This window comes from Staurois parvus, unplaced genomic scaffold (assembly GCF_062004578.1).
Source record: "Staurois parvus isolate SC_StPar_1 unplaced genomic scaffold, SC_StPar_1.0 ptg000299l, whole genome shotgun sequence".
Lineage (NCBI taxonomy): Eukaryota > Metazoa > Chordata > Amphibia > Anura > Ranidae > Staurois > Staurois parvus.
Window position 1 is genome coordinate 9,722,673 of NW_028318095.1, and position 27,931 is coordinate 9,750,603.

A 27,931-nucleotide genomic window follows, 5' to 3' on the forward strand; every position below is an offset into this window, starting at 1 on the left:
TGGTTCATGCATTGTTTTGTTGTATTGTTCAAATTTGCGTTACTTTCTGACTGTTTACTACTGTTGCCATTTTTGTTGCCTTGTTAGGTGTGCAGCCCAAATATATTTTCCGGCATTGCTGGAAGAGGTTGAGTCAGGGGATCCATATATCCTTCAGAGGTGTGTGCTAAAAAAAAAGTAGGTGGATCAGTGGGTGCACACCACCAGAATTGTCAGAACTTTATCACAGTAGGTGAATCAGTAAGTAAGTGCACACCAGCAGAATTAGAATCTTTACTAATACTGGAGAGTGCAAATTCTGGTGTAGCTCTGCATAGAAACCAATTAGCCTCCAGGTTTTACTGTCAAACCTTAACTGAACAAGCTGAGGTTAGAAGCTGATTGGCTACCACAGTTGCATCAGATCTCCAGTTTTAGTAAATCTTCCCCTTTGTGTCATTGTAACAACATCTGCAAGGAAATAATCAACCCTGATCTGGTATTTAACTGGAGTGACTAGTTCCACTTTCATTTATCCTTTGCTGCGTCATTAGTTGAAGCAAGTCTAGAACATCGATCTGGTTCTCCCCCCAGTTTCATCGTTCATCATGGGTCTCAGTACTTCTGAGAGGATAGGCTGCCGGCGAATACTGCAGCTACTGGATGCATCTGATTTAGAGTCTCTGTACAAGACTGTCAGCGAATCCAAAACAGCAGTCTATGGTAAAGCAGGTGAGATGTTCCTGACCCCAGGGGAGACATTAAACAGCACACAGATTAATAATCGGGAAACGTATTTTACAGAGAACACACGCTGTTCATTATTACATATACAGTACGCAGGTATATAAGTGCTTGATTAAGAACAATGAACAATGGGGTAATTTAGTGACTTGGCTCTCAACAAATCTGTGTTTCTTCAGATCAAAATATATCACAGACCATCACTATTATTCAGGAATTTCCAGGATTCATCTATGGAGATTTTTGTTCCAGGAAATATCTTGTACCACTAAATGTCTCTTTATTTGTATGTTGAGTTATTTTGCTAAATTTAAAGAGTAACTTTAAAAAGAAAAAAAACTTTCTTCTCTGGGTGATCTATATACATTACAAGGACTTTAACAAACTTTCTTGTACGTTCATACCTTTTGTGATTCTAAAGAAAAATCTGTGCTATGTGTAAAGTGTATGTGAATGGGGGGATGACTTTCTAACCACTTGCCCTTCAGAGGATGTACCCCCCTTCCTGACCAGGCCATTTTTTGCGATATGGATCTGCGTTAATTTAACTGACAGCGCGGTCATGCAATGTTGTACATGAATGAAATGCATGTCCTTTTTTCCCACAATTAGAGCTTTCTTTCGGTGGTATTTGATCACCTATGTTTTTTTTTAATTTTTAAACAATATTGTTGACTTTTTGCTATAAAACATATCCAATAAAAAAAAATTTAAAATCAAATTTTGTCATAAACATAGGCCAAAATGTATTCTGCGGCATGTCTTTGCTAAAAAAAATCCTGATACGTGTAAATTAGTTTGTTTTTGTGAAAGTTGTAGTGTTTAGAAATGGCGGTATATATACTGGAATTTTTATTTTTATTTCTTTTATACTAGTAATGGCAGCGATCAGCGACTTATAGCAGAACTGCAGCAGACACTGGGTGGGAACTAACGGCCACTGACATCTCCAGTGACACCAATACAGTGATCAGTGCTAATATAAAGCTCTGACATTGTACTAATGACACTGGACAGGAAGGGTTAACATCGGGGTGATCAAAGAGTTAATTGTGTGCTGTGTATGTTTTACAGTGTGCTGTGTTTTACTTGGGACACATGCTGCTTTGTATCTCTCTGCTGTGCTGTGTAGAGAGATACAAAACAGCATGTCCGTGCTGACAGGGAAGAGACCTGTGTTGTTTACACACAGGTCTCTCCCCTGTCAGCTTTCCCTGATGATCACCGAGTGCCTGCCTGGAATTGAAGGCCAGGACCCGGTGATTGACATCTATAGCCGACAATAGCAGCACGGGTAGGGCGGCGCATGCGTGCCCCCCCCCACCTGGAAATGCAAATCACATATACAGTCATGGCCGAAATTGTTGGCACCCTTGATATTTTTCCTGAAAATCAAGTATTTCACACAAAAAAGGTATTGCATTAACACATGTTTTGCTATACACATGTTTATTCCCTTTGTATGTATTGGAACAAATATAAAACAGAGGCAGAAAAGCAAATATGACATAATGTCACACAAAACCCCAAAAATGGGCTGGACAAAAGTATTGGCACCCTTAACTTAATATTTGGTTGCACACCCTTTGGAAAACATAACTGAAATCAGTCGCTTCCTATAACCATCAATAAGCTTCTGACACCTCTCACCCGGAATTTTGGACCACTCTTCCTTTGCAAACAGCTCCAGGTCTCTCTTATTGGAAGGACACCTTTTCCCAACAGCAATTTTAAGATCTCTCCACAGGTGTTCAATGGGATTTAGATCTGGGCTCATTGCTGGCCACTTCAGAACTCTCCAGCGCTTCTTTGCCATCCATTTCTGAGTGCTTTTTGACGTATGTTTGGGGTCATTGTCCTGCTGGAAGACCCAGGATCTTGGACGCAAACCCAGCTTTCTGACACTGGGCCCTACAGTGCGACCCAAAATCCTTTGGTAATCCTCAGATTTCATGATGCCTTGCACACAGTCAAGGCACCCAGTGCCAGAGGCAGCAAAACAACCCCAAAACATCATTGAACCTCCACCATATTTTACCGTAGGTACTGTGTTTTGTTCTTTGTAGGCCTCATTCCGTTTTCGGTAAACAGTAGAATGATGTGCTTTACCGAAAAGCTCTATCTTGGTCTCATCTGTCCACAAGACGTTTTCCCAGAAGGCTTTTGGCTTACTCAAGTACATTTTGGCAAACTGTAGTCTTGCTTTTTTATGTCTCTGTGTCAGCAGTGGGGTCCTCCTGGGTCTCCTGCCATAGCGTTTCATTTCATTTAAATGTCGACGGATAGTTCGCGCTGACACTGATGCTCCCTGAGCCTGCAGGACAGCTTGAATGTCTTTGGAACATGTTTGGGGCTGCTTATCCACCATCCGGACTATTCTGCGTTGCAATCTTTCATCAATTTTCCTCATCCGTCCACGACCAGGGAGATTAGCTACAGTGCCATGGGTTGCAAACTTCTTGATAATGTTGCGCACTGTGGACAAAGGCAAATCTAGTTCTCTGGAGATGGACTTGTAACCTTGAGATTGTTGATATTTTGCCACAATTTTGGTTCTCAGGTCCTCAGACAGTTCTCGTCTCCTCTTTCTGTTGTCCATGCTTAGTGTGGCACAGACAGACACACAATGCAAAGGTTAAGTGAACGTCTCTCCTTTTTATCTGCTTTCAGGTGTGATTTCTATATTGCCCACACCTGTTACTTGCCCCAGGTGAGTTTACAGGAGCATCACATGCTTGTAACATTCTTATTTATCCGCAGTTGTGAAAGGGTGCCAATACTTTTGTCCAGCCCATTTTTGGAGGTTTGTGTGACATTATGTCGAATTTGCTTTCTTTCCTCCCTTTTTTTGTTTTGTCCCAATACACACAAAGGGAATAAACATGTGTATAGCAAAACATGTGTTAATGCAATACGTTTCGTGAGAAATACATGATTTCCTGGAGAAATATCAAGGGTGCCAACAATTTCGGCCATGACTGTATATACGTGATTTTGCACAGCCCTGCCACCCTGTCGCCCTGTAGCAGTACTTGTGCTATAGAGCGGAGGGCAAGTGATCAGCTGCTGCACCTGCAGGGTCCAAATGAGGAAAGTGGCAGGGTCTGAATCCCTTTAGACATGAATATCCCTGTGGGAATCTCTTAACAAAACTTACATTTTCATCACAGTGGATGCGAGGATGCCCAAAAACTGATTTGTATCTTAGTTCAGACTTCTGGGAGAATCAGTGAGCCAATCACACAAGCAGGAAATCACATTTCTGGGTGGCATTCGGTCACCATCTGTGTATAGAAAACCTCCAGGTAGCCACATTGCATTGCATTTTACAGAAAATTACAGGTTTCCATATTGATGCAGTGTGAATGTGATACAAAATAAACAATTTTGTTTCCTGTGTTTCCCTGCGGTGACAGATGTTTTACACTACAGTAAATCGTCTGTCACCTCAAATAGTGTGAATTAGCCTTAAAATAAATGAAACTGCAGTGCATGAGATGCATACACTGTGCAATGCATAGGTGTGAAGCCTTCAAGGGAGACCTGCCCGTAAATGCCATGGGCAGCTTGATGTAGCTGAAAGCTCGGGCTTAGTGACTGACTTAAATAAAGACATAAAGCGACTGCCATCTACCCAAACAATAAATCAGTTATAAGTGGACTTACCATTTAGCTTTATCTTTTTTTAATTCTTTTCAGAGCTTATCGAGAGGATCATAGAAGAGAGTAAAACGGCCTCAGAGCTCTTGAACCAGAAAAAGGTTCACAAAGACAAAGTTTTGCAGTACCTGAATAGCGAGCATGTTTTTTTACCAACTAAAATCACAAAAGAAGAGGCCATGCAAAAATCAATAGAACACTGGAGAAAATCAGTAAGTAATAAAGATCTGAGGAACCTTTAATCTGAAAGTTTTACCTAAGAAATGTTTTCAGCGGTTCTGTTATGTAAGACAACTTGCAACTAAACCTAGCTAGGCACAGCTAAGCTAGGCTGACCAGACATCCGCAACTTCCGGGGACAGACCTGTAACAATTGTGGCAATAGGGACATGGAACCTATATGCAGCAGCCATTTTTGGTTTTCATGAGCAATTATTTTCGTCCCCTCCTCCTGAAAACTGAAATTTGTAACTGTAAGTTTTAACGAGCTTCAAAAGAGATTTTAATCTTAATTAAGATGCCAGACCCTAGGCCTGGATGGCAGCTGTAAACAGCTAATCAGTCTTGGCAGGATGTCTGTTTCCAGGAACCATGGAAAACACTTTCCTCTGCCCTATCGTAACACAATAATTACTCAGTCAAGCCATCAAAAATTACTTGTTAGGCCATTAAGGCTCTAGGAATGCAGATCGTGCCATAAAACGTCTATTCCACATGTTACAATTCCACATACAATTCATAGAATTCAACAGGAACAGGGCACATTAATATTAGACATATTTGAATAGAGAATATCATACCAAAAAAAATCAAGGTCATACATGTTAGCACATAGAAAAGGGGAGAAAGAAGTCTCTTCCCTCCTGGGTGACAAAGGTACGCTGTGTTTGGTATTCCTGGGTTTCGAAATATAATTCTGAATAATAACCTGCCAGTTGCTAGAATACCACCTGCACGTATTGGAGGTTATTAATATTAGTGTAAAACTGTATTTGGGAATTGGTCATAAATTTGGTGACCTCCCAGCACCCATCCCTTAAACCCAATTATTGGTCAGTTGGTCTCTGTCCACACCCCCTTGATATCAGAAAGGGACTGAGAGGACTTGTGACTTGTGCTGGCACATAGATTGTGCTGGAAAATCTTTGTGCAGGGTGCAGCTGAGAGTGGCATTGATATGCGTGATATCGTGGTGTGAGATTGGCTGGTCCTTTGTAAGTTGGTGAGAAGTGTAGGGGTCGGGCACCAACTTCATCACAAGACCCTGTTATCAGGAATCTGCTTTCAGAAAAAAAAATGACCCCAATGTGCTACCATTTACTAAAGTGGAACTTTACTGCATCTCAGTACCAAAAACCAAGAACGCTATTTAATTCATTTTTAATATTCCAAGCAAGCTCACCCATCCACACATGTCTCCATACTTTATTTAGCTGAGAATTCTTTTTAAAAAACACCCCCCAAGTATTTATGACTGAGGCCATCTTCAGTAGGAGCAGATGATTCATGTAGAATTTACTTCCTGGAATCCATCTGCCCTTAGCTCAGGCATGTAGGCAAGAGGGAGTGCTTAGCTGAGAAAAGCCATCCTCTCTCCTGAAAACTCTTGGGATGTATGACATCATTTACCTAGGCATGAAACCAGGAAGTAACTTAAGAAATATAAAAAAAAAGTTTAAAACAAGTAAATATGATAAACCTTACGATCTATTTACTAATGCTAGTGGCATAAGGATTAAAAATAATCATTGCTGGTTGGCAGAATAAAGTTCCACTTTAAATAGAGTCCCTTGCCCAGGTGCTGAGTGGTAATTTATGTTGGTTCAAGGAAACTCTACAGGTTTCCCCCAGATCAGCTTAGAGACAAGGAGGGAGGAGAGGGGTGCATCATCATGAATCTCTGGGCTGTTTGTAAGCATTGTGTGACATGTGGAAGGGGTAGGAGAAGGGTGGTGTGTAGGCACCAGCACTGGGGGAACACAGGTAAATACACAGCATGTGTTCTCTGCTCCGCTCTCTTGTCATGTAACATGGTAATATTTTTAAGAAAATGTCCATGCTAGCTCATGTACATGTAGGCTGCTAGCAATAGGGAATGATACATGTAAATCCTGGATAGACTGTAAACCTAACTGCAGCACCAAAAGTAAGACTTTTATAGAGCATTTATTTAATCAATAGGCAAAATTAAGTGAAAGATCAAATATAAATATAAACATAAAAGAAATGTGAAACTTTTAATTAGTCTATATACATCCAAGATCAGAAATTCTGAATTCAATCTTAACCCCTTGATGCCAAGGTCACACAGATATGTGGCCTCACGGAAGTGGGCTTTTTTCCATGGGGCCGCATAGTTGCAGACCTGTCTTTGTGCTGGGAGTACGCCGTACTGCGTGCTCCCAGGACAAAGACCGCGGTGTCACTGAGAGCCCCGGGTCCCGATCGTTAGAGACTCCCGATTCCGGGTCACATGATCACTGTGATAGCCTCTGATTGGCTATCACAGTGGTCAGTCACTGTGCAGCCCGCCCCCCCCCCTTGTTTTTTCTCTTTCTATGACCGGAGAAGAGAGATACATTGTATCTCGCTAACTCCTGGCATAGAGAGAAAAAAATGTTTGTAAAAAAATATATATATATATTAAAAAATAAAATAAAAAATAAAGAAAAAATACCTAGATCAAGGTTTGGTCTAGTTCAGTGCCAGGGTTATTGTTTGGGTCAAGGTCAGGGTCAAAAGTCAAGGTCATAAGGCCAAGGTCAAAGGTCAGGATTTTAAAAAAATTGGTATCAGTGTAAGTTAGTATCAATGTCAGTGTCAGTGTGTTTTAGGTAAAAAAAAAAAGACAAAAACAAAATGTGCACTATTGTTTCTGGGCTTTACTATGGGTACAAACAACAAATAACATACACATATATGGTATCACTGCGATCTTCAAGAGCTGTAGAATTTATTTTGGGTTGTTCTTTTGTGGTAGGTTATGGTAATAACAAGAAACACACAGCTAAATAAACTATTACTATTTTGGGCCAGTTTTCCTTTGATAATAAAAATAAAATCAGGAGATATCCATTACCATTTACCACCAAATGAAAGCCCAATTTGTCCTGAAAAAACAAGGTATAATTCACCTGGATGTTCAAAGTAGTTGTGATGGTATGTACGGTTTTACTAACACATGTCAATGTTGCAAAATTGTGCTTAGGCATTTAGATTTGTTTTACCCTTAGGCGTGAAGGGGTTAAACATCAATTGGTGTCCCATTGGACTAAACGTGTGTGTAAGCCTGACTATGCTCAGTACACCAAGGACTTTGTGTATTGTTAGCCCACAACAGGAATGTTGTGGCTAATCAAATGGTATTTTTCTGTACTTGCAGAATCCACTAAGGGTTAGAACATAGGGAAATGCACGTTTTACAGACATGTACTGCATATGTTCTCCTTTTTTATGTTGCCTTGACTTATGCTTTATTTGTTTATCCTCTGCTTCATTGTATCGGACAAAAAACAGTGGCGCTGATGCTGCAAAATTGATTATAAGCAGAAATCTCTCTGTCCATTTAAGTCTGGTCTAGGGATCTTTACTGACAGATGTCAACACTGCAACACTGCACACACAGCAATAAAGATTATGTAAACCCAAAAACTTAAATCTCATTGAAACTTTAATATGTTAATGTAATTTCAAGTCATTTTCATCATTGCGGCCTTTATTAAAATAATATCTGATTATCCTGCCATGAAGGTCCTTGCCTAGGCACTTACTGTTATAGGGTGACTACACTTCTGTCCTTGTCTCCCAATTGCACTTCTGTGTTGTCAGCCAGGCTTCCAATGGAGACTACAGTTGGCTGTTTCAACACAAATTATGCAAGCATGATCCAATGGTATCACCGTTGTGAAACATCCTCATATAATGTTGTATTAGTGATGCTTGACCATTTAATGTGTATGCCCTCTAAGTGTTCCTACATCTATTGTAATTATGTAAGTCTACTCATGTGAACCCTTGATCATTCAGAAAGAAATTATTCCCATCTGCGATCTACCTTCACTTTATATGGCGAGTACAGAATGACTAGCAAGAAACTCCCATCCTACTGAAACACTGTTCTATCATAGTCTTTCTTTATAATAGACAGACAAAATGAGAAAAAAACAGGAAACAATATATTGTTCTTTCATTAACAGGACTTTCCCATAACTGTGAAACCTAAAGCTGCAGAATACTCCCTGTCTCATTCCTGGCAACGACAAAACACAGCCTCTGACATTCATCTTGGCAAGCTGTCTATCCAAATACCTGGTTTATCCATACACAACAACCAAGAACATAGCAACAAAGTAGAGAACGCAGAATCACCTACAATGTTGGGTGACCAGGTAGGTATACGATACTGCAGTATTATATTGCAAATTATTTCTTTTTATGCCACTTGTTTTAGTATTTTTTCACAAATCTTTACTAAATCACCCTGTGTGTTTAAATCCAAACATCCACCCTCCCACTATGGTGACTATCATTACTGAAATAGAAAATGATGAGAAATGTAAAGTTTTAAAGTTGTCACCGGAAGAAGTGAGGGGAAATCTTCCAATGGGGACAGCTGCCCTGGGGAAAAGTGCCTGGAAGGGGTTTTCTATTTACTTTGAAGAGATTTCCTCTCACTTGCAAAACGCTAAATGTTCTGAGATAAGATCTTTTATCAAAAAATATGTGGGCAAAAGAAGCACTCCTGCCACACCATGCCAGTTATGCAAACCATAAAGAATTACATCCAAAATCATTTTTTTCACTGCTGCTTTACTTTTTAATAGCTTTTGAAATTTACAAACATGATACTTAATCACCTGAGTCCCCAGTGAAATTTTCAATCAGCACTGGGTCAGTGGCTATTCATCTGATTGCCATTTTGCACAGGAATCAGTGGGTCCTGGGGGTCTTGGTGGTGGCTCAGGCTGGAACTGCCAGCTGTCAGTGACAGCCAGCATCCAGAACCAAAGGAACTGAATAAGGCAGCTGCTAGGCTTCTGATTTTTCTACACATCGTTTATGGGTGCTCGACCTGTGGCCCTCTGGTCGTTGCGGAACTCATCATGCCTCTGCCTTTCGGAGTCTGTTAGTGGGTTGCAATGCCCATGGGACTTGTTGTTCTGCAACAGCTGGAGAGCTACAGGTTGAGTACCATGCTGTAAACACAATACCTCCCCACCATGTGTACATAGTCACAGGTGGGTTCATGGCATTTCCTTTGAGTATATAGATATTATTATTTATTATTATACAGTATTTATAAAGCGCCAACAGTTCGCTCAGCGCTGTACATTACAAAGGGAGACAGAACATGCGACAGTACGAAAACAATACAATGTGATACACGAGGGGTTTGAGGGCCCTGCTCTTTCGAGCTTACAATCTAGGAGGGAGGGGATAGTGGTACAGGAGGAGATAGCTGTGGGGAATGGAGTGGTAGGAAGAGTGGAGGAGGTCAGCAATTAGCAGGGGGTGGGGTAGGCTTCCCTAAAGTGGTGGGTTTTCAGGGTGCGCCTAAATGAGAGGAGAGTAGGTGATAGTCTGATGGATTGGGGTAGGGAGTTCCAGAGGATAGGTGATGTCCTGGAGAAATCCTGGAGGCGGGCATGGGAGGAGGAGACCATGGATCTAGAGAGAAGGAGGTCTTGAGAGCAGCGGAGTGTGCGTGATGGGTGGTACTTGGATATTAGGTCAGTGATGTAGTTTGGGGCAGTATGATGGACAGCTTTGTATGTCAGTGTTAGGATTTTGAATTTGATCCGTTGGGCAATCGGCAGCCAGTGGAGGGATTGGCAGAGGGGGGTGGCGGAAACGGAGCAGTTGGTAAGGTGAATGAGTCTGACTGCCGTGTTCAGGATCGACTGAAGCGAGGATAGCCTGCGGCGAGGCAGGCCAGTGAGGAGGGAGTTGCAGTAATCAAGTCGTGATATGATGAGGGAGTGGATGAGCTGCTTAGTGGTTTCTGGGGTTAGGAACGTGCGGATTTTGGCAATGTTGCAGAGGTGGAGTCTGCATGAGTTTGTTAGTGATTGGACTTGGAGCTGGAAGGATAGGTTGGAGTCCAGAATGATACCAAGTACTCTGGCCTGCGGGGCGGGCCTGATAGTGGCATTATTGGACGTGATGGAGAAGTCAATGGGGGGTGGTGTGCGAGCTGGGGGGAAGACTAGGAGCTCGGTTTTGGAGAGGTTCAGTTTAAGGAAGTGGAGCGACATCCAGTCTGATATGTCGTTTAGTAGGTTTGTGATTCGGGAGGAGACAGAGAGGGTGAGGCGAGGGGTAGAGAGACAGATTTGTGTGTCATCAGCATAGAGGTGGTAGTTGAAGCCATGAGAGTGTATGAGTTGGCCAAGGGAGGAGGTGTAGATGGAGAAGAGAAGGGGCCCGAAGACGGAGCCTTGAGGGACCCCAACAGAGAGGGGGAGCGAGGGGGAGGTGGTAGCGTTATAGGTAACGCTGAAGGAGCGTCGTGATAGGTAACGCTGAAGGAGCGTCATGATAGGTAGGACGAGAGCCAGGAAAGTGTAGAATCTCTGAGGCCAAGGGAGTGTAGTTTTTTGAACAGGAGGGGGTAATCGACTGTGTCGAAGGCAGTGGAGAGGTCAAGGAGTAGGAGCACTGAATAGTGGCCATTAGCTTTGGCGGTTAGAAGGTCGTTGGAGAGTTTGAGTAAGGCAGTTTCGGTGGAGTGTAGGGGATGGAAGCAGGACTGTAGGGGATTGAGGAGGTTGTTGTCGTTGAGGTGAGAGCTTAGGTGATTGTAGACTAAGCACTCGAGGAGTTTGGGTGAGAATCGGAGCAGGGAGATGGGTCTGAGGTTGTTCGGGTCGTTGGGGTCCAGGGAGGGCTTTTTGAGTATGGGAGTGATGTGTGCGTGCTTCAGAGGGGAGGGGAATGCACTGGAAGAGAGGGAGAGATTAAAGATGTGGGTGAGGGAGTGTAGGATGGAGGGGGAGGGAGGTCGTAGGAGTTGTGAGGGGATAGGGTCAAGGGGGCAGGTGGTGAGGCGGGCGTCAGAAAAGACCTTGGTGACCTCCTTGATGGTAGTAAGGTCGAAGGTGTGGAGTGTGAAGGGGGTTTCAGTGTGAGGAATGTTAGGTAGGGTGGAGGTCAGAGCAGTGGTGAGGCCGGGGGAGAGGGTTGATGAGGGGGTAGCTGTGTGAGAGGGGACGGGTTTGAAGGGATTTTGAGAAGCGGAGATGTCCTTGCGAATTGTGTCAATCTTGTTTTTAAAGTGATTGGCAATCTCAAGGGCGGTGAGTGAGGTGCTGGGTGGAGATGGGGGCAGAGTGAGTAGAGAGTTAAAGGTGGAGAAGTCGTTGAGGATTGGAGGAGAGGGTCTTGATGAGGGTCAGGAAGTAGGCTTGTTTGGCAGTGTGGAGGGCGGAGGTGCATGTGTGGAAGGCGGATTTATAGCAGGTGAAAGGCTTGTTGGGATCTGGTTTTGCGCCATAGTCGCTCCAGGGCACGACTGTGTCGTTTGAGAGTTTTGGTGTGATCAGTCTGCCAAGGCTGGTGTCAGGGCTCCGGGTATGACCAGAGGTATGTGAACTGACGCAGGGAAACGCAGGCTTCAGATATGTTATAAACAATATAATTTATTAATACTAACAATACAAAACACAGTGCAATACTAAAACATAAACACAGTGCAACGAACCAAACCACCCACAGATAACAATACATACAATGCAAGCGTAGTCAGGCAGGCTGGGTCAATAACAATCGGGCAGGTAGGAACAGGAGGAGAAGGCAGAGAGTAGTCAGGTCACGAGCCGGGTACAGCAACTAACGGGCAGGTAGGTACAGGGGGTCAGGCAGAGAATGGTCGGGGTCACAAGCCAGGGATCAAACAGGAGAAGTCAGCAGAGGTCAGGATCAAGTAGGGTCGGCAACAAGTCAGTCAGGCAGGAACAGGAACAGGAATGCAGGTAACAAGATACAGGGGCCCATGGAAAAACACACACCAAGGCACAGACTGCAGGTCTGGCCATCCCTTAAATACACCTCCGTAATCAGCTTCAGGTGTTTGGCTGACTGCAGGGTTGAGTCTCTGATTGCTGAGAGCACCCGCTGGCCAGCCCTGGTACTGCAGCCCACAAGGCAGGTGAGTCCCACCATTACTGGCAAGTCCATTCCTGATAGTACCCCCCCTCAAGGAGCGGCCTCAGGACGCTCCAAACAGTCCTAGCTGGGCAAAATGTTCCACTGCCCGGGTCTGGTAACTGGCGGGATATCAAAGACTGGCACATCGGGCTGGACTCCGGGCAGAGGCACATCGGGCTGGACTCCGGGCAGAGGCACATCGGGCTGGACTCCGGGCAGAGGCACATCGGGCTGGACTCCGGGCAGAGGCACATCGGGCTGGACTCCGGGCAGAGGCACATCGGGCTGGACTCTGGGCAGAGGCACATCGGGCTGGACTCCGGGCAGAGGCACATCGGGCTGGACTCCGGGCAGAGGCACATCGGGCTGGACACCGGACAGAGGCACATCGGGCTGGACACCGGACAGAGGCACATCGGGCTGGACACCGGATCACCAGGCGGAGCAGCAGGCACCGGGCCACCAGGCGGAGAAGCAGGCACCGGGCCACCAGGCGGGGCAGCAGGCACCGGGCCACCAGGTGGGGCAGCAGCCACTGGGCCACCAGGCGGAGAAGCAGGCACCGGGCCCCCAGGCGGAGCGGCGGGCGCCGGGCCCTCAGGCGGGGCGACAGGCACCGGGCCCCCGGGCGGAGCAACAGGCACCGGGCCCCCAGGCGGAGCGACAGGCACCGGGCCCCCAGGCGGAGCGGCGGGCACTGGGCCCCCAGGAGGAGCGGCAGGCACAGGGCCCCCAGGCGGGGCGACAGGCATCGGGCCCCCAGGCGGAGGAGCAGCAGGCACAGGGCCCCCAGGCGGGGCGGCAGGCACTGGGCCCCCAGGCAGAGCAGCGGGCATCGGGTCATCAGGCACGACAGCGGGCATCGGGTCACCAGGCATCAGGTCATTTGGCTCGCCAGCGGGCACCGTGTCATCTGGCAAGGCAGTGGGCACCGAGTCACCAGGCACAACAGTGGGCTCCGAGTCAACTGGCATGACTGCGGGCACTGGGTCAGACATTGGATCGTCTGGCTCGACAGCGGGCATCAGGTCACCAGGCATCAGGTCATTTGGCTCGACAGCGGGCACCGCGTCATCTGGCAAGGCAGTGGGCACCGAGTCACCAGGCACGACAGTGGGCTCTGAGTCAATTGGCACGACAGCGGGCACCGGGTCATCAGGTACCGGATCGTCTGGCTCAACAGCAGGCACCGGGTCATCTGGCGCTGGATCGTCTGGCTCGCCAGCAGGCATCGGGTCACCAGGCATGACAGCGGGCACTGGGTCATCAGGCATTGGATCGTCTGGCTCGACAGCGGGCATCGGGTCACCAGGCATGACAGCGGACACCGGGTCATCAGGTACCGGATCGTCTGGATCGACAGCGGGCACCGGGTCATCTGGCGTTGGATCGCCTGGCTCGACAGCGGGCATCGGGTCACCAGGCATGACAGCGGGCACTGAGTCATCAGGTACCGGATCGTCTGGATCGACAGCGGGCACCGGGTCATCAGGCATTGGATCGTCTGGCTCGACAGCGGGCGTCGGGTCACCAGGCATGACAGCAGGCACTGGGTCATCAGGCATTGGATCGTCTGGCTCGACAGCGGGCATCGGGTCACCAGGTATGACAGCGGGCACTGGGTCATCAGGTACCGGATCGTCTGGCTCGACAGCGGGCATCGGGTCACCAGGCATGACAGCGGGCACTGGGTCATCAGGCATTGGATCGTCTGGCTCGACAGCGGGCATCGGGTCACCAGGTATGACAGCGGACACTGGGTCAGCAGGCATGATAGGATCATCAGGCTGAATCAGTTCATCAGGCTGGGTACAGACATCAGGCTGGGTAGAGACATCAGGCTGAAGTGCGGGTGCCGAGGCACCAGGCTGAACCACGGAAGGCAGGTTCTCAGATGGCAGGCTCACCGGTTTGGATACTGGCAGGATGGTACTGGTTGGAAAGAATTTTTGCTTTTTTCTGGTTTTAACTATTGGAGCACTGCAAGTAAACGCAGGTCTGCAAACAAATGGAGCAGCTGAGGACAGAGAAGAGCTGGAAGATGGGACAGAGGAGGGAGCAGCCGCCACAGAGGACCTCTCCACAGGGCCAAAGAAAGGATAGGTGCAGCAAGTGGGAGCAGGGGACTGGTATGTGGTAGTTAGCAGAGTATACTGGGCCGTCACTGGGGGTGCTGTCGGGGATGCAGGAAGAGTGCCTTGAGCAGAGGAATGACGTTGCAAGCTGACTGAGGCTGGGTGCAACAAGTCTGACCATGTCTGCAGTATGGGTTGAACAAAGCTGAGCTTACACAAAGCCTGTCTGGTCAAAGACTGCACTGCGTTTATACAATCCCTTAATACCTGTGGTGAACATGCAGCATAATGCTCCAAGAAGCAATCCACATCATCCTCTAATAACCACACCAGGGACTCTACCTGGTCTGCACTAAATGGTGGCAAAAAGTCATTCCTGCTTTCAGGGGTACCAGATGAAGCCAACTCACCTCAGAGAACTCTGTGCCCTGATCTACTAGAACATGAGCGATCTGTATACATTCTAGCAGTTGATCCCGGGTATACTCCCTCAGAGTCTGATAAGCATATTCTCTGTCATCAAAAACCAGCAGCGACAAACACACAACCTCATCAAGATCCATCCTTCCCAGCAACAAGCCAAGATGGCTTCCCTGTGCAGCCACTTCTGGTCAGGATTGGCCTTGGTGTAATGTCAGGGCTCCGGGTATGACCAGAGGTATGTGAACTGACGCAGGGAAACGCAGGCTTCAGATATGTTATAAACAATATCATTTATTAATACTAACAATACAAAACGCAGTGCAAAACTAAATACAATGCAAGCGTAGTTAGGCAGGCTGGGTCAATAACAATCGGGCAGGTAGGAACAGGAGGAGAAGGCAGAGAGTAGTCAGGTCACGAGCCGGGTACAGCAACTAACGGGCAGGTAGGTACAGGGGGTCAGGCAGAGAATGGTCAGGGTCACAAGCCAGGGATCAAACAGCAGAAGTCAGCAGAGGTCAGGATCAAGCAGGGTCGGCAACAAGTCAGTCAGGCAGGAACAGGAACAGGAATGCAGGTAACAAGATACAGGGGCCCATGGAAAAACACACACCAAGGCACAGACTGCAGGTCTGGCCATCCCTTAAATACACCTCCGTAATCAGCTTCAGGTAATTGGCTGACTGCAGGATTGAGTCTCTGATTGCTGAGAGCACCCGCTGGCCAGCCCTGGTACTGCAGCCCACAAGGCAGGTGAGTCCCACCATTACTGGCAAGTCCATTCCTGACAGCTGGAGAGGTCGGGGTCTGATGTTTCGTGTAGTTAGAGGTGCTAATGAGTACAGGGTGGCTGACAGTGAGTTGTTATAGGCTGTCATAGCCAGGTTGGGGCAGGACAGGGAGGATGCTGTCGTGGAGTTGATCAGCTGCAGAGTGGAGAGGGGCAGGGTTCAGGTTGCGGAGGTTACGGCTGGTGGTAGTAGTATGGCACTTGGAGGGGTAGGCGTTAGAGGACGAGGAGACAGAGAAGGTAATGAGGTTGTGGGGAGCGCAGAGGTGGAAGAAGACAAGGTCCAGGATATTTCCGTCAGAGTGGGTGGTGGATTGTATGCACTGTGTGAGTGCAAAGGAGGAGGTTAAGTGGAGGAGTTTGGATGAGGCCAGGTTGTCGATGTTGACAGGGATGTTGAAATCCCCAAGGATGATGGTGGGTAGCTCGGAGGAGAGAAAGAAGGGTAACCAGGCGGTAAAGTCATCAAGGAAGCGGGATACGGGTCCAGGAGGCCGGTAGATTACGGCAACCTTCAGGGGGGTTGGGGAGAATAGTCGGATGCAGTGGACCTCGAAGGAGGAGAAGGATAGAGAGGGGGGGTTTGGGAGGACACGGTGGTGACAGGAGCAGACCAACCCCACCACCTTTACGACCATTGGGTCTGGGTGAGTGGGTCCAGGTGAGACCTCCATAGGAGAGTGCAGCAGGGGAGGTAGAGTCAGTGGCCGGGATTCAGGTTTCTGACATCACTAGGAGGTTGAGGGAGCGGGAAACAAAGACGTCATGGATAGTGGTGCGCTTGTTGCACACCGATCAGGCATTTAGGAGTGCACACGAAAACAGGGGGGTGGTTTTAGGGAGCAGGGGGACGTGGAAGTGGGAGGGTGCTGTGTGGGTGAGCGAGGTGGTGGAGGGCCAGGGTTCGGGGAGATGTCCCCCGCGGTTAGGAGGAGAAGGAGGGTGAGAAAGGTGGCATGGGAGCAGGATGTGCAGGAGCGTGTAAGTCTACCAGTGGAGGTGTTTGGGTCAGTGGGAGAGTGGAGTATTAGGAGGAGGTGGTGGGTGCCGTAGAGGAGCGAAGGAAGCAGTGAGGACACAACAGTTGTTTGGGAGGAGCAGAGGGATATAGAGAATAGATTTTGGGAACAGAAGAGAGGAATATGAGAAGGAGGAGTGGAAGAGGCATTTTTGGGAGGTGCACGGGGTGGCGGACAGGAGTGGTGGGAGGCTTGGCTGCCGATAGTCCAGCATGCAGTGGCATATCTCATCGCTGTGTCTTCCGGTAGCTGGAGTTTAGGGGAGTAGGGAGAGGGGATCGGGGGTGGATGGATGGTTGCCAGGGGCGCTTGATTGGAGACAGTCTGGCGTGCAGTGGGGTTTCGCGTTATGGTGTCTTGCATCTAGGGTTCGAATCTTAGGTATATTTATTTATTTAATATATATATATATATATTGTGACAGTATGAACGGCAAACTGATGGATGGACGGTATGTGTCACCTCGCATGAGATCATACTGTGAGGTGTAAGGTGGAGTCCACTCCGGGTTTTCGGGGCCACAATGGCAGAGGTGGTTCCGGACCAGAGTTTGGGCTCCACTGATGACCACCAGCAGGTGATACAAAAAGGGCAGAGCTGGAGCAAGGAGTTGCTTGTGGCCTGGGACTCAGAGAGGTATTCTGAGAGAGCTGTGTGTATGGACTATACCTACAAGAAAAGGTTTGCTGTTATTTTGTTTTGGTGACAGGGAGAAGCCCTTCACCTCTGAGAGAGGAATCATCTTCTGTTTAGTTAGTGCCTGGATGGCAAGGGTTTATTTTTGATGTTTTGTTTTACTTTGATATTTCTTGCAAACCTTTTAATAAAACTGACAACCAGTCAGATTTTGACGAAAGCCTGCTGTGCGGTCTACCTTTGTCCTAGGGAAGGAGATCCCCCACCTGAGCTAACCCCACATATGGTGGAGGATGCGGGCAACTTCCTGAGCAAGTGGGAAGATGGAGGAAATAATAAGAGCCTTACTGCAGGCCAATGCAGTACAACGGGAGACAAATCGCCAGTTTGCGGAGGCCCAACAGGCACAACATGAAGCCCAACAAGCAGACCGAGAGCTCCTTAAGCAGGTGACCCAACACCTGTTAGAATTAAAGAAGGAATCTGCAGATCTGCTGCCAGGGGAGCAGAAAATGGCGCGGGCCAGTTATGTTTTGCAGAAGATGACACCTGCGGATGATGTGGAGGCCTACCTCACAACTTTTGAAAGGGTTGCTGTTCGGGAAGGATGGAAAAAGGAGCAATGGGCAGGACTGCTTGCGCCATTTTTGACAGGTGAATCCCAAAAAGCCTATTATGACCTGGAACCAGGGGATGCCCAGGACTATGAGAAACTGAAGGCTGAGGTCCTTGCACGCCTGGGCGTCACCATTGCAGTCCGGGCTCAGCGGGTGCATCAGTGGCATTACAGGGCTGACAAACCACCCAGATCTCAGATGTTCGATTTGATACATCTCTCCAAAAAATGGCTCCAGCCAGAGGTATTGTCAGGCCCTCAGATTGTGGAGCGTGTGGTCATGGACCAATATTTGCGTGCACTCCCTGCCACTTTGAGGAAGTGGGTCGGCCGTGGAGACCCTAAATCTGCAAATGAGCTGGTGGACCTGGTGGAGAGATATGCAGCCGCTGAGGACTTTTTTCATTCACCTGGGCCGTACCCCAATGTCACTAGGGGTGGAAAACTATCCGGAAGATCCGGTAAGACTGTTCCATGGGCCAAAGGCTCAGGAAAAAATGATAAGACTATTGTGTCAGATAATGAGACTGTAGGCTTAGAACCTAGAGACTGGCCAAATAGGTCAGGAAGGTCCCCAAAGCCATTTAGAGGTCTAAGCACTGAACATATAATATGTTATCGTTGTCATGCGTTAGGTCATATTGCTGCAAACTGTCCTTTAAATGATGAACCTATGCAATGTGAAAATGCTTATTTAGGAAAACGCATGTCTCTTTTTGCACAGGTGGTATGTACTGCAGCATGTCAGAAACGCATGGAAAAGCAAATGTGTGTGATTGCCATTGATGAAAAGCCAGTAACTGCTCTGCTAGACTCGGGTAGTGTTGTGACCTTGGTTAAAAGCGATTTGGTAAACCCTGCCAGCCTACACTCTAGCATGATTGGAGTTATTTGTATTCATGGTGATACACGTAATTACCAGACTGCTCTGGTGGAGATTGGTACTCCCTGGGGCCCTGTGACCCATTCTGTGGGGGTGGTGCCCTCTCTGCTTCATGAAGTCATAGTGGGGAGAGATTTTCCCCATTTCTGGAAGTTATGGGATAAGGAGGGGAGTCAGGAAGACCGAGCTCCCCCTGCTGGGGAAACACCAGAAACTCCTGAACTCACTCCTGACCCCTTTGACGGCAAGGTGGAAGGGGAAACTTTGGGTGTGTCCAAGGAAGGTGTAGACCTTTTTCCTTTTTCTGTAATGGCTGGGGAGCAGGAGGAGTTGGATCCAACCCCAGACATTGAGGATATAGAACAAGAGATGATCGCTGGCTCTAGTGAGAGTGGACAGAATGTGGTGCCTGACCTAGAGGTCAGAAAAGAGGATTTTTGTACGGAACAACTGAAAGATTCCACACTTAATAGAGCCCGTGAAAACATTAAAATGATTGATGGGGAACCAGTTGAAAATGATGTAGCGGTGTCTTTTCCCTACATGGCTCTTAACAATAACTTGCTGTATCAAGTGGTAAAGCAAGGGGAGGAGGTGGTAGAACAGTTACTGGTCCCCAAACCCTTTTGCCGGATGGTACTAGATTTAGCCCATGGGCATATAATGGGTGGACACCTGGGTGTAGAGAAAACAAAGGAGATAATAACCCAGAGATTCTTTTGGCCAGGCTTACATGGAGACGTCAAAGCGCATTGTGAGTCATGCCCGGAATGTCAATATTCTGCGCCCTCACCCCATTTTCGTAGTCCGCTAGTACCTCTACCTATAATTGAAGTACCGTTTGAAAGAGTGGGCATGGACCTAGTGGGTCCAGTAGTAAAGTCTGCCCGGGGCCATCAACACATACTGGTGATACTTGACTATGCCACCCGGTATCCTGAAACCATCCCCTTGCGTAATACCTCAGCTAAAAATATCGCCAAAGAGCTTGTCCGGGTGTTTAGTCGTGTAGGTATTCCAAAGGAGATCTTAACGGATCAGGGCACGCCATTTATGTCTAGAGTTATGAAAGAGTTATGCAAACTGTTCAAAATCTCCCATCTCCGTACCTCGGTCTACCACCCCCAAACCGATGGGCTTGTGGAAAGGTTTAACAAGACCCTTAAGAATATGTTAAAAAAGGTGGTGGACAAAGATGGGAGAAATTGGGATTTTTTGCTACCATATCTCATGTTTGCTATACGGGAAGTACCTCAGGCATCTACAGGATATTCACCTTTTGAATTACTGTATGGTAGACATCCCAGGGGATTGCTAGATGTTGCAAAAGAAACCTGGGAGACAGAGTCCACGCCCTATAGAAGTGTCATCGAGCATATCTCACAGATGCAGGATAGAATCGCAGCTGTCATGCCACTTGTTCGGGAACACATGGAGCAAGCCCAGGAGGTCCAGAGAAGGGTTTATAACCGGGGTGCCAGGATTCGTACCTTCAAACCTGGGGATAGAGTGCTGGTGCTAGTCCCCACCGTGGAAAGTAAATTCCTCGCCAAGTGGCAAGGTCCCTTTGAAATTAGGGAGAAAGTGGGGGAAGTAAATTATAAAGTTTACCAGCCAGGGAAAAGGAAACCCGAACAAATCTATCATGTTAATCTCTTAAAACCTTGGAAAGACAGGGAAAGTTTGTTGGCAGTACCAAGCCCCCAAAAGGACGTGATTCCCGTGGCCCCTCAGGTACCTATAACGGAAACCTTGTCAGTAGCCCAACAAAATGACGTTAAGGAGTTTGTGAGGAAAAATGGAGATTTCTTCTCTCACCTACCTGGACTGACGACGGTCATACAGCATGACATAGTTACCCAGCCCGGGGTCTGCGTAAATGTCAAGCCCTATAGAATACCCGAGGCCAGGCGGGAAGCGGTGGCAAAGGAAATAAAGGACATGTTAGAGTTGGGAGTGATTGAGGAATCTCACAGTGAGTGGTCGAGTCCCATAGTGTTGGTCCCAAAACCAGATGGAACAATTCGTTTCTGTAATGATTTCAGGAAACTGAACAGTGTGTCTAAGTTTGATGCGTACCCGATGCCTCGGGTGGATGAGCTCATTGACAGGTTGGGAACGGCTCGGTACATAACCACCTTAGATTTAACCAAAGGCTATTGGCAGATTCCTTTAACGGAAGCTGCAAAAGAAAAGATGGCATTCTCTACCCCCGAGGGGTCCTTTCAGTATAAGCGGATGCCGTTTGGTCTACATGGTGCTCCGGCATCATTCCAACGAATGATGGACAAAACGTTAAGACCACATCGCCAATATGCAGCTGCCTATTTGGACGATGTCGTCATCCACAGTCCAGACTGGGAGTCTCATTTGTCCTGCCTGCAAGCGGTAGTAGATTCGCTGAGGGAAGCAGGTCTTACCGCCAACCCCAGAAAGTGTGCCATAGGCTTAGAGGAGGCCAAATATCTTGGCTACATCATTGGTCGAGGTCTCATTAGGCCTCAGATCAATAAAATTGAGGCGATTCAAAAGTGGCCCCAACCTGTAAATAAAAAGCAAGTCCGGGCATTTCTTGGGATCACAGGATACTACAGGCGGTTTATCCCCAATTTTGCCACCATTGCAGCCCCACTGACAGATCTGACAAAAGGTAGGGGGTCGGTCATGATTAAGTGGAATCCCGAGGCGGAGACCGCATTTCAAAGGCTAAAACAAGCTCTCTGTGCTCAACCTGTGCTTGTGACGCCAGATTTCACAACAGAGTTTGTGGTACAGACTGATGCCTCTGACGTGGGACTAGGGGCGGTACTGTCCCAAATCAGAGATGGGGAGGAGCACCCTGTGGTCTTCCTAAGTAGAAAGCTCAACAAACATGAGAGAAATTATGCCATTGTGGAGAAGGAATGTTTGGCCATCAAATGGGCCTTGGAGGCCCTGAAATATTACCTGTTAGGAAGACCGTTCAAGTTGGTTACTGATCATGCCCCGCTCAAATGGATGTGTGATAATAAGGAGAAAAACAGTCGAGTGACAAGGTGGTTTCTCGCGCTACAAGTGTTCAAATTCACAGTGGAACACAGAGCGGGGAAACTGCAAAGTAATGTAGATGCCCTTTCCCGGGTCCATTGCCTGGTTGGGACAGTTGCTCAGCCGCAGGGGCTTGAGCAGAGGGGGGGGATATGTGACAGTATGAACGGCAAACTGATGGATGGACGGTATGTGTCACCTCGCATGAGATCATACTGTGAGGTGTAAGGTGGAGTCCACTCCGGGTTTTCGGGGCCACAATGGCAGAGGTGGTTCCAGACCAGAGTTTGGGCTCCACTGATGACCACCAGCAGGTGATACAAAAAGGGCAGAGCTGGAGCAAGGAGTTGCTCGTGGCCTGGGACTCAGAGAGGTATTCTGAGAGAGCTGTGTGTATGGACTATACCTACAAGAAAAGGTTTGCTGTTATTTTGTTTTTGGTGACAGGGAGAAGCCCTTCACCTCTGAGAGAGGAATCATCTTCTGTTTAGTTAGTGCCTGGATGGCAAGGGTTTATTTTTGATGTTTTGTTTTACTTTGATATTTCTTGCAAACCTTTTAATAAAACTGACAACCAGTCAGATTTTGACGAAAGCCTGCTGTGCGGTCTACCTTTGTCCCAGGGAAGGAGATCCCCCACCTGAGCTAACCCCACAATATATATATATTTGTGCTCAAAAGTTTGCATACCCTGGCAGAAATTGTGAAATGTTGGAATTGATATGACTGATCATGCCAAAATTATTTTATTTAAGGATAGTGATCATATAAGCCACCTATTTCTATTAATAACATAAATCCCAAATGGCCCTGGAATGTCTGGCTTTGGTACAGACACAGAAGGTGACATAAATAGGTTAAAATTGAAGTAAAAGGTTAATTTCCCACATCTGTGACTTTTTAAACTGCGATTAGTGTCTGTGTGTAAATAGTCAATGAGTTTATTAGCTCTCATGTGGATGCACTGAGCCATGGGTAGCTGAAAAGAACTGTCAAAAGCCCTACATAACAATGTAATGGAACTTTATAAAGATGCAAAAGGATATAAAAAGATATCCAAAGCCTTGAATATGCCAGTCAGTACAGTTCAATTACTTTTAGTAAGAATGGAAAATTCAGGGATCTCTTGATATCAAACCAAGGTCAGGTAGACCAAGAACATTTGCAGCCACAACTGTCAGAACAATTGTTTGGGATACCAAGAAATCCCACAAGTAACTTCAGGAGAAATAAAGGCTGCTCTGGAAAAAGACTATGTGGTTGTTTCAAGGCGAACAATATGACGATACGTGAATAAAAATGAGCTGCATGTTGTAGTTGCCAGAAAGAAGCTTTTACTATGCCAATGCCACAAAAATGCCCGGTTACAAAATACCAGACAACACTTTGACATAGCTTCTGGCACACTATAATCTGGAATTATAAGACCAAAATAGAGCTTTATGGTCACAACTAAAAGTGCTATGTTTGGACAGGGGGACAGGGAATCTTGTGAAAATTGATGACAAGATGAATGCAGAATGTTATCAGAAAATACTGGCAGACAATTTGCATTCTTCTACATGATAGCTGTGCATGGGATACTCTTGGACATTCCAGCATGATAATGACCCTAAGCACAAGGCCAAGTTGACCATCCAGTGGTTACGACAAAAAAAGATGAAGGTTCTGGAGTGGTCATCACAGTCTCCTGACCTTAATATCATGAAGCCCCTCTGGGAAGATCTCAAATATGCAGCTCATGCAAGACGGCCAAAGACTTTACATGACTTGAAGGCATATTGACAAGACGAATGGGCAGCTATACCACCTACAAAGATTTGGGGCCTCATAGACAAATATTACAAAAGACTGCATGCTGTCATTGATGCTAAATGGGCCGATACACAGTAATAAGAGCTATGGATATGCAGACTTTTGAACAGGGTTCATTTCATTTGTTTACTTGTTGCTATGTTTTGTTGTATGATTGTGCCATTCTTTAATGACCTACAGTTGAATATGAATCCCATAAGACATAAAAGAAATGTGTTTTGCCTTCTTCACTTATGTTTTCTTTAAAAATGGTAAATACATATTACCAATTCTCCAGGGGTATGAAACGTTTGAGCACAAATGTTTACACTGCTCAAAAAAATTAAAGGAACACTTTTTAATCAGAGTATAGCATCAAGTCAATTAAACCCCTGGGATATAGATCTGATCAGTTCAGTAGCAGAGGGGGTTGTTAATCAGTTTCAGCAGCTTTGGTGTTAATTAAATTAACAACAGGTGCAATAGATGGGCAACAATGAGACAACCCCTAGAACACGAATAGTTTTACAGGTGGAGGCCACTGACATTTTTTTCCTACTCATCTTTTCTCACTGTTTTTCACTAGTTTTGCATTTGGCTAGGGTCAGTGTCACTATTGGTAGCATGAGGTAATACCTGGACCCTACAGAGGTTGCTCAAGCAGTCCAACTCCTCCAGGATGGCACATCAATACATGCCATTGCCAGAAGTTTTGCTGTGTCTCCCAGCACAGTCTCAAGAGCATGGAGGAGATTCCAGGAGACAAGTAGCTACTCTAGGAGAGCTGGACAGGGCTGTAGAAGGTCCTTAACTCATCAGCGTAGCAGGCATCTGCTCCTTTGTGCAACTTGGAACAGGATGAACATTGCTCGGCACCATAGAGCTCGATTGGCATTTGTCATTGAACACCAGAATTGGCAGGTCCGCCACTGGCACCCTGTGCTTTTCACAGATGAGAGCAGGTTTACCGTGAGCAGATGTGAAAGGTTCTGGAGAAACCATGGAGAATGTTATGCTGCCTGTAACATCATTCAGCATGACCGTTTTGGTGGTGGGTCAGTGATGGTCTGGGGAGGCATATCCATGGATGGATGCACCCTGATTGCTATTAGGTATTGGGATGAAATCCTTGGACCCATTGTCAGACCCTACGCTGCTGCAGTGCGTCCTGGGTTCCTCCTGGTGCACGACAATTCCCAGCCTCATGTGGCAAGAGTATTCAGGCAGTTCCTGGAGGATGAAGGAATTGATACCATTAATTGGCCCCCACGCTCGCCTAACCTAAATCCAATAGAACACCTCTGGGATATCATGTTTCGGTCCATCCGATGCCAGATTGCACCTCAGACTGTCCAGGAGCTCAGCGATGCCCTGGTCCAGATCTGGGAGGAAATACTCCAGGACACCATCCGTTGTCTCATTAGGAGCATGCCCCGACGTTGTCAGGCATGCATTCAAGCAAGTGGGGGCCATACAAACTACTGAGTACCTGCAATGAAATTTCAGAAAAATGGACTAGCCTGCTCCATCATTTTTTCACTTTGATTTTCGGGGTCTTTGAATTCAGTCCTCTGTAGGCTGATAGTTTTCATTTCCATCAAACGATGCGGCACCCTTACATTCCTAACACATTACCCAGTCCATATCAGTTTAGATTACCAGCATGATATTTTTACCCATTGAGATCTGATGTGTTTTCAAAGTGTTCCTTTTGAGCTGTATATTTCTTTTTGTTTGTACCTATATATTACATTACCATATACAGTTGCAAGAAAAAGTATGTGAACTCCTTGGGATTATGTGGAGTTTTGCATGAATTGGGCATAAAATGTGCTCTGAACGTCATCTAAGTCACAACAATAGAAGAACACAGTCTGCTGAACATAATACTACACAAACATTAGATGTTGCCATGGTTTAATTGCACATAACATGTAAACATTCACAGTGCAGGGAGGAAAAAGTATGTGAGGCCCTAGCCTAATGACTTCTCCCAGAGCTAATTGGAGCCAGGAGTGAGCCAACCTTGACTCCAATCAGTGTGATGATATTGGATGTGTTGCTGACAGCTGTCCTGCCCTTAAAAAACACACACCTGTTTTGGGTTTACTGGTTTCAAGAAGCACTGTCTGATGTGAACCATGCCTCGCAGAAAAGAGCTCTCAGAAGACCTACGATCAAGAATTGTTGACTTGCATGAAGCTGGAAAGGGTTACAAAAGTATCTCCAAAAGCCTTGATGTTCATGTGTCCATGGTAAGACAGACTGTCTACAAATGGAGAAAGTTTAGCACTGTTGCTACTCTCCCTAGGCGTGGTCGTCGTGTAAAAATGACTGCAAGAGCACAGCGCAGAATGCTGCATGAGATAAAGAAGAATCCAAGATTGTCAGCTAAAGACCTACAGAAATTGCTACTCTCCCTAGGCGTGGTCGTCGTGTAAAAATGGCTACTTGGGTGATTTATGTTAACATGATTTAAAAAGGAGCCAAACAACTATGTGATAATAAATGGTTTCATATGGTCACCATCCTTAAATAAAAGGAATAAAGTCCTTGAATAAAAGGCACAACCAGTCATATTGTCAATATAAATGCCAACATTTCACAATTTTTGCCAGGGTATGCAAACTGTTGAGCACAGCTGTATAGCGTCATCAAAAATTAATATACCAACTTCAGGCATCCCTGCCCTTTTTAATTTCAAATTCTCAAATCCCAGCAGTGCTGTTGGATGATCTGGATGACGTGCATTTACTACACAATCCTTGAATGCTTATGTAAGAGCATTCATTGTAGTTGCCATACTAACTTGTGCCCTGCACAATATACTTTGACCTTATCTTAAAGCGGAGTTCCACTCAAAAGTGGAACTCCATTTGTTTGCCTCCTTCCCCCTTTCATTGCCATCTTTGGCACCTTTTGGGGGGAGCGGATACCTGGTTTTGAAGTTCAGCCCCCTCCGCCCTCCTGCAGTCTCCTGGGAACTTTCACAGGTCCCAGGAGACTGCCAGACCAATTAGGAGGTGCAGCTTGACTCGCGCACGAGCAGTGGGCACCAGGCTGTGAAGCTGCCGGTGCCGTGGCAGAGAGAAAGGGAGAAGGGACAGCGTGGGTGAGAACTTCACTGGACCCTGAGACAGGTAAGTGTGTGTTTATTAAAAGTCAGCAGCTACAGTTTTTGTCGCTGCTGACTTTTAATAAACACTAAAAAGGCTGGAACTCCACTGTAATGATAAACTACCATTTGTGCAAATCATTTTTTTTTTTTTTAGCCCTGCATGCATCGCAATTTACTATCTAAAGGTTAGTAAAGCTTGTAAAGTTTACACCATATGTTCAGTTTGAGTTTTACAATTCTGCTGTTCCATAAAATGTGCATATTTTTAATCAGCAGACTTTGTTGGGGTTTTTGGGGGTCAACATGTGGAGATGCACAAATTACCTAAGTGCTGTGCTGGAAACCATTACAGAAAAAATGTATTCATTCAAATTTTCTACTATTTTTCTCCAATAAAAAACATGGAAATAAAAATATAAGTATTAAAATGTATATTACCAAATTAAATCACTATCTGTCCAGAAAAATTTGATGTGTAACACGTTGGGGTACATACAAACACTAAAAGGTACAATGTGCAGAATCAAGACATCACCAAAGCCAAAAACAATTTGCTGTGGGTCTCAAGGAGATTTAGAGAGAAAAGGGCCTGGGGACTTAAGTGGAAGAGTCTGAATGAATTATTTTCTGTAGTGCATTTACATTAGTATAAATGTTTATACGCCTTTACATCAGACAAAAAAGATTTCATTCGAAAAGAAAAACAGTCCTTCCAAATGAAGAACAGTTAACAGTTGGCAGCTATGCACTTCCTGTTTGGTTTCATCAACAGGATACAGACCAGTTGAAAGTCTTTAACTATTCCCTACACTAGCCACCAAAACAAAACTTTATTTTCTTATTATTTTTTGACGTGTAAGTGGTACAAAAAAGAAACATGAAATTTAATATACAGAATGCTTTGGTCATCATCATACAGTTATAGTGCTGTCATGTACAAAATTAAAAGGAAACCGATAGTCTCAGAATAAACTTTCATTTTAAAACATCAGCATTGTAATATTAATTCAAACAATAGTTAT

General features: G+C 46.2%; 1 protein-coding gene across 1 annotated transcript in view; it reads left to right on the forward strand.

The window, feature by feature from the left end:
- Positions 1 to 216: 216 nt before the first annotated feature.
- Positions 217 to 27,931, forward strand: part of LOC149457887 (uncharacterized) — a 92,530-nt gene continuing 64,815 nt past the window's right edge. The window contains exons 1-3 of the mRNA XM_089682926.1: positions 217 to 711; positions 4,423 to 4,595; positions 8,580 to 8,771. Of these exons, the coding sequence (XP_089539052.1) occupies positions 588 to 711; positions 4,423 to 4,595; positions 8,580 to 8,771 (489 nt within the window). The 5' untranslated portion in view covers positions 217 to 587. The remainder of the gene's footprint in view (positions 712 to 4,422; positions 4,596 to 8,579; positions 8,772 to 27,931) is intronic.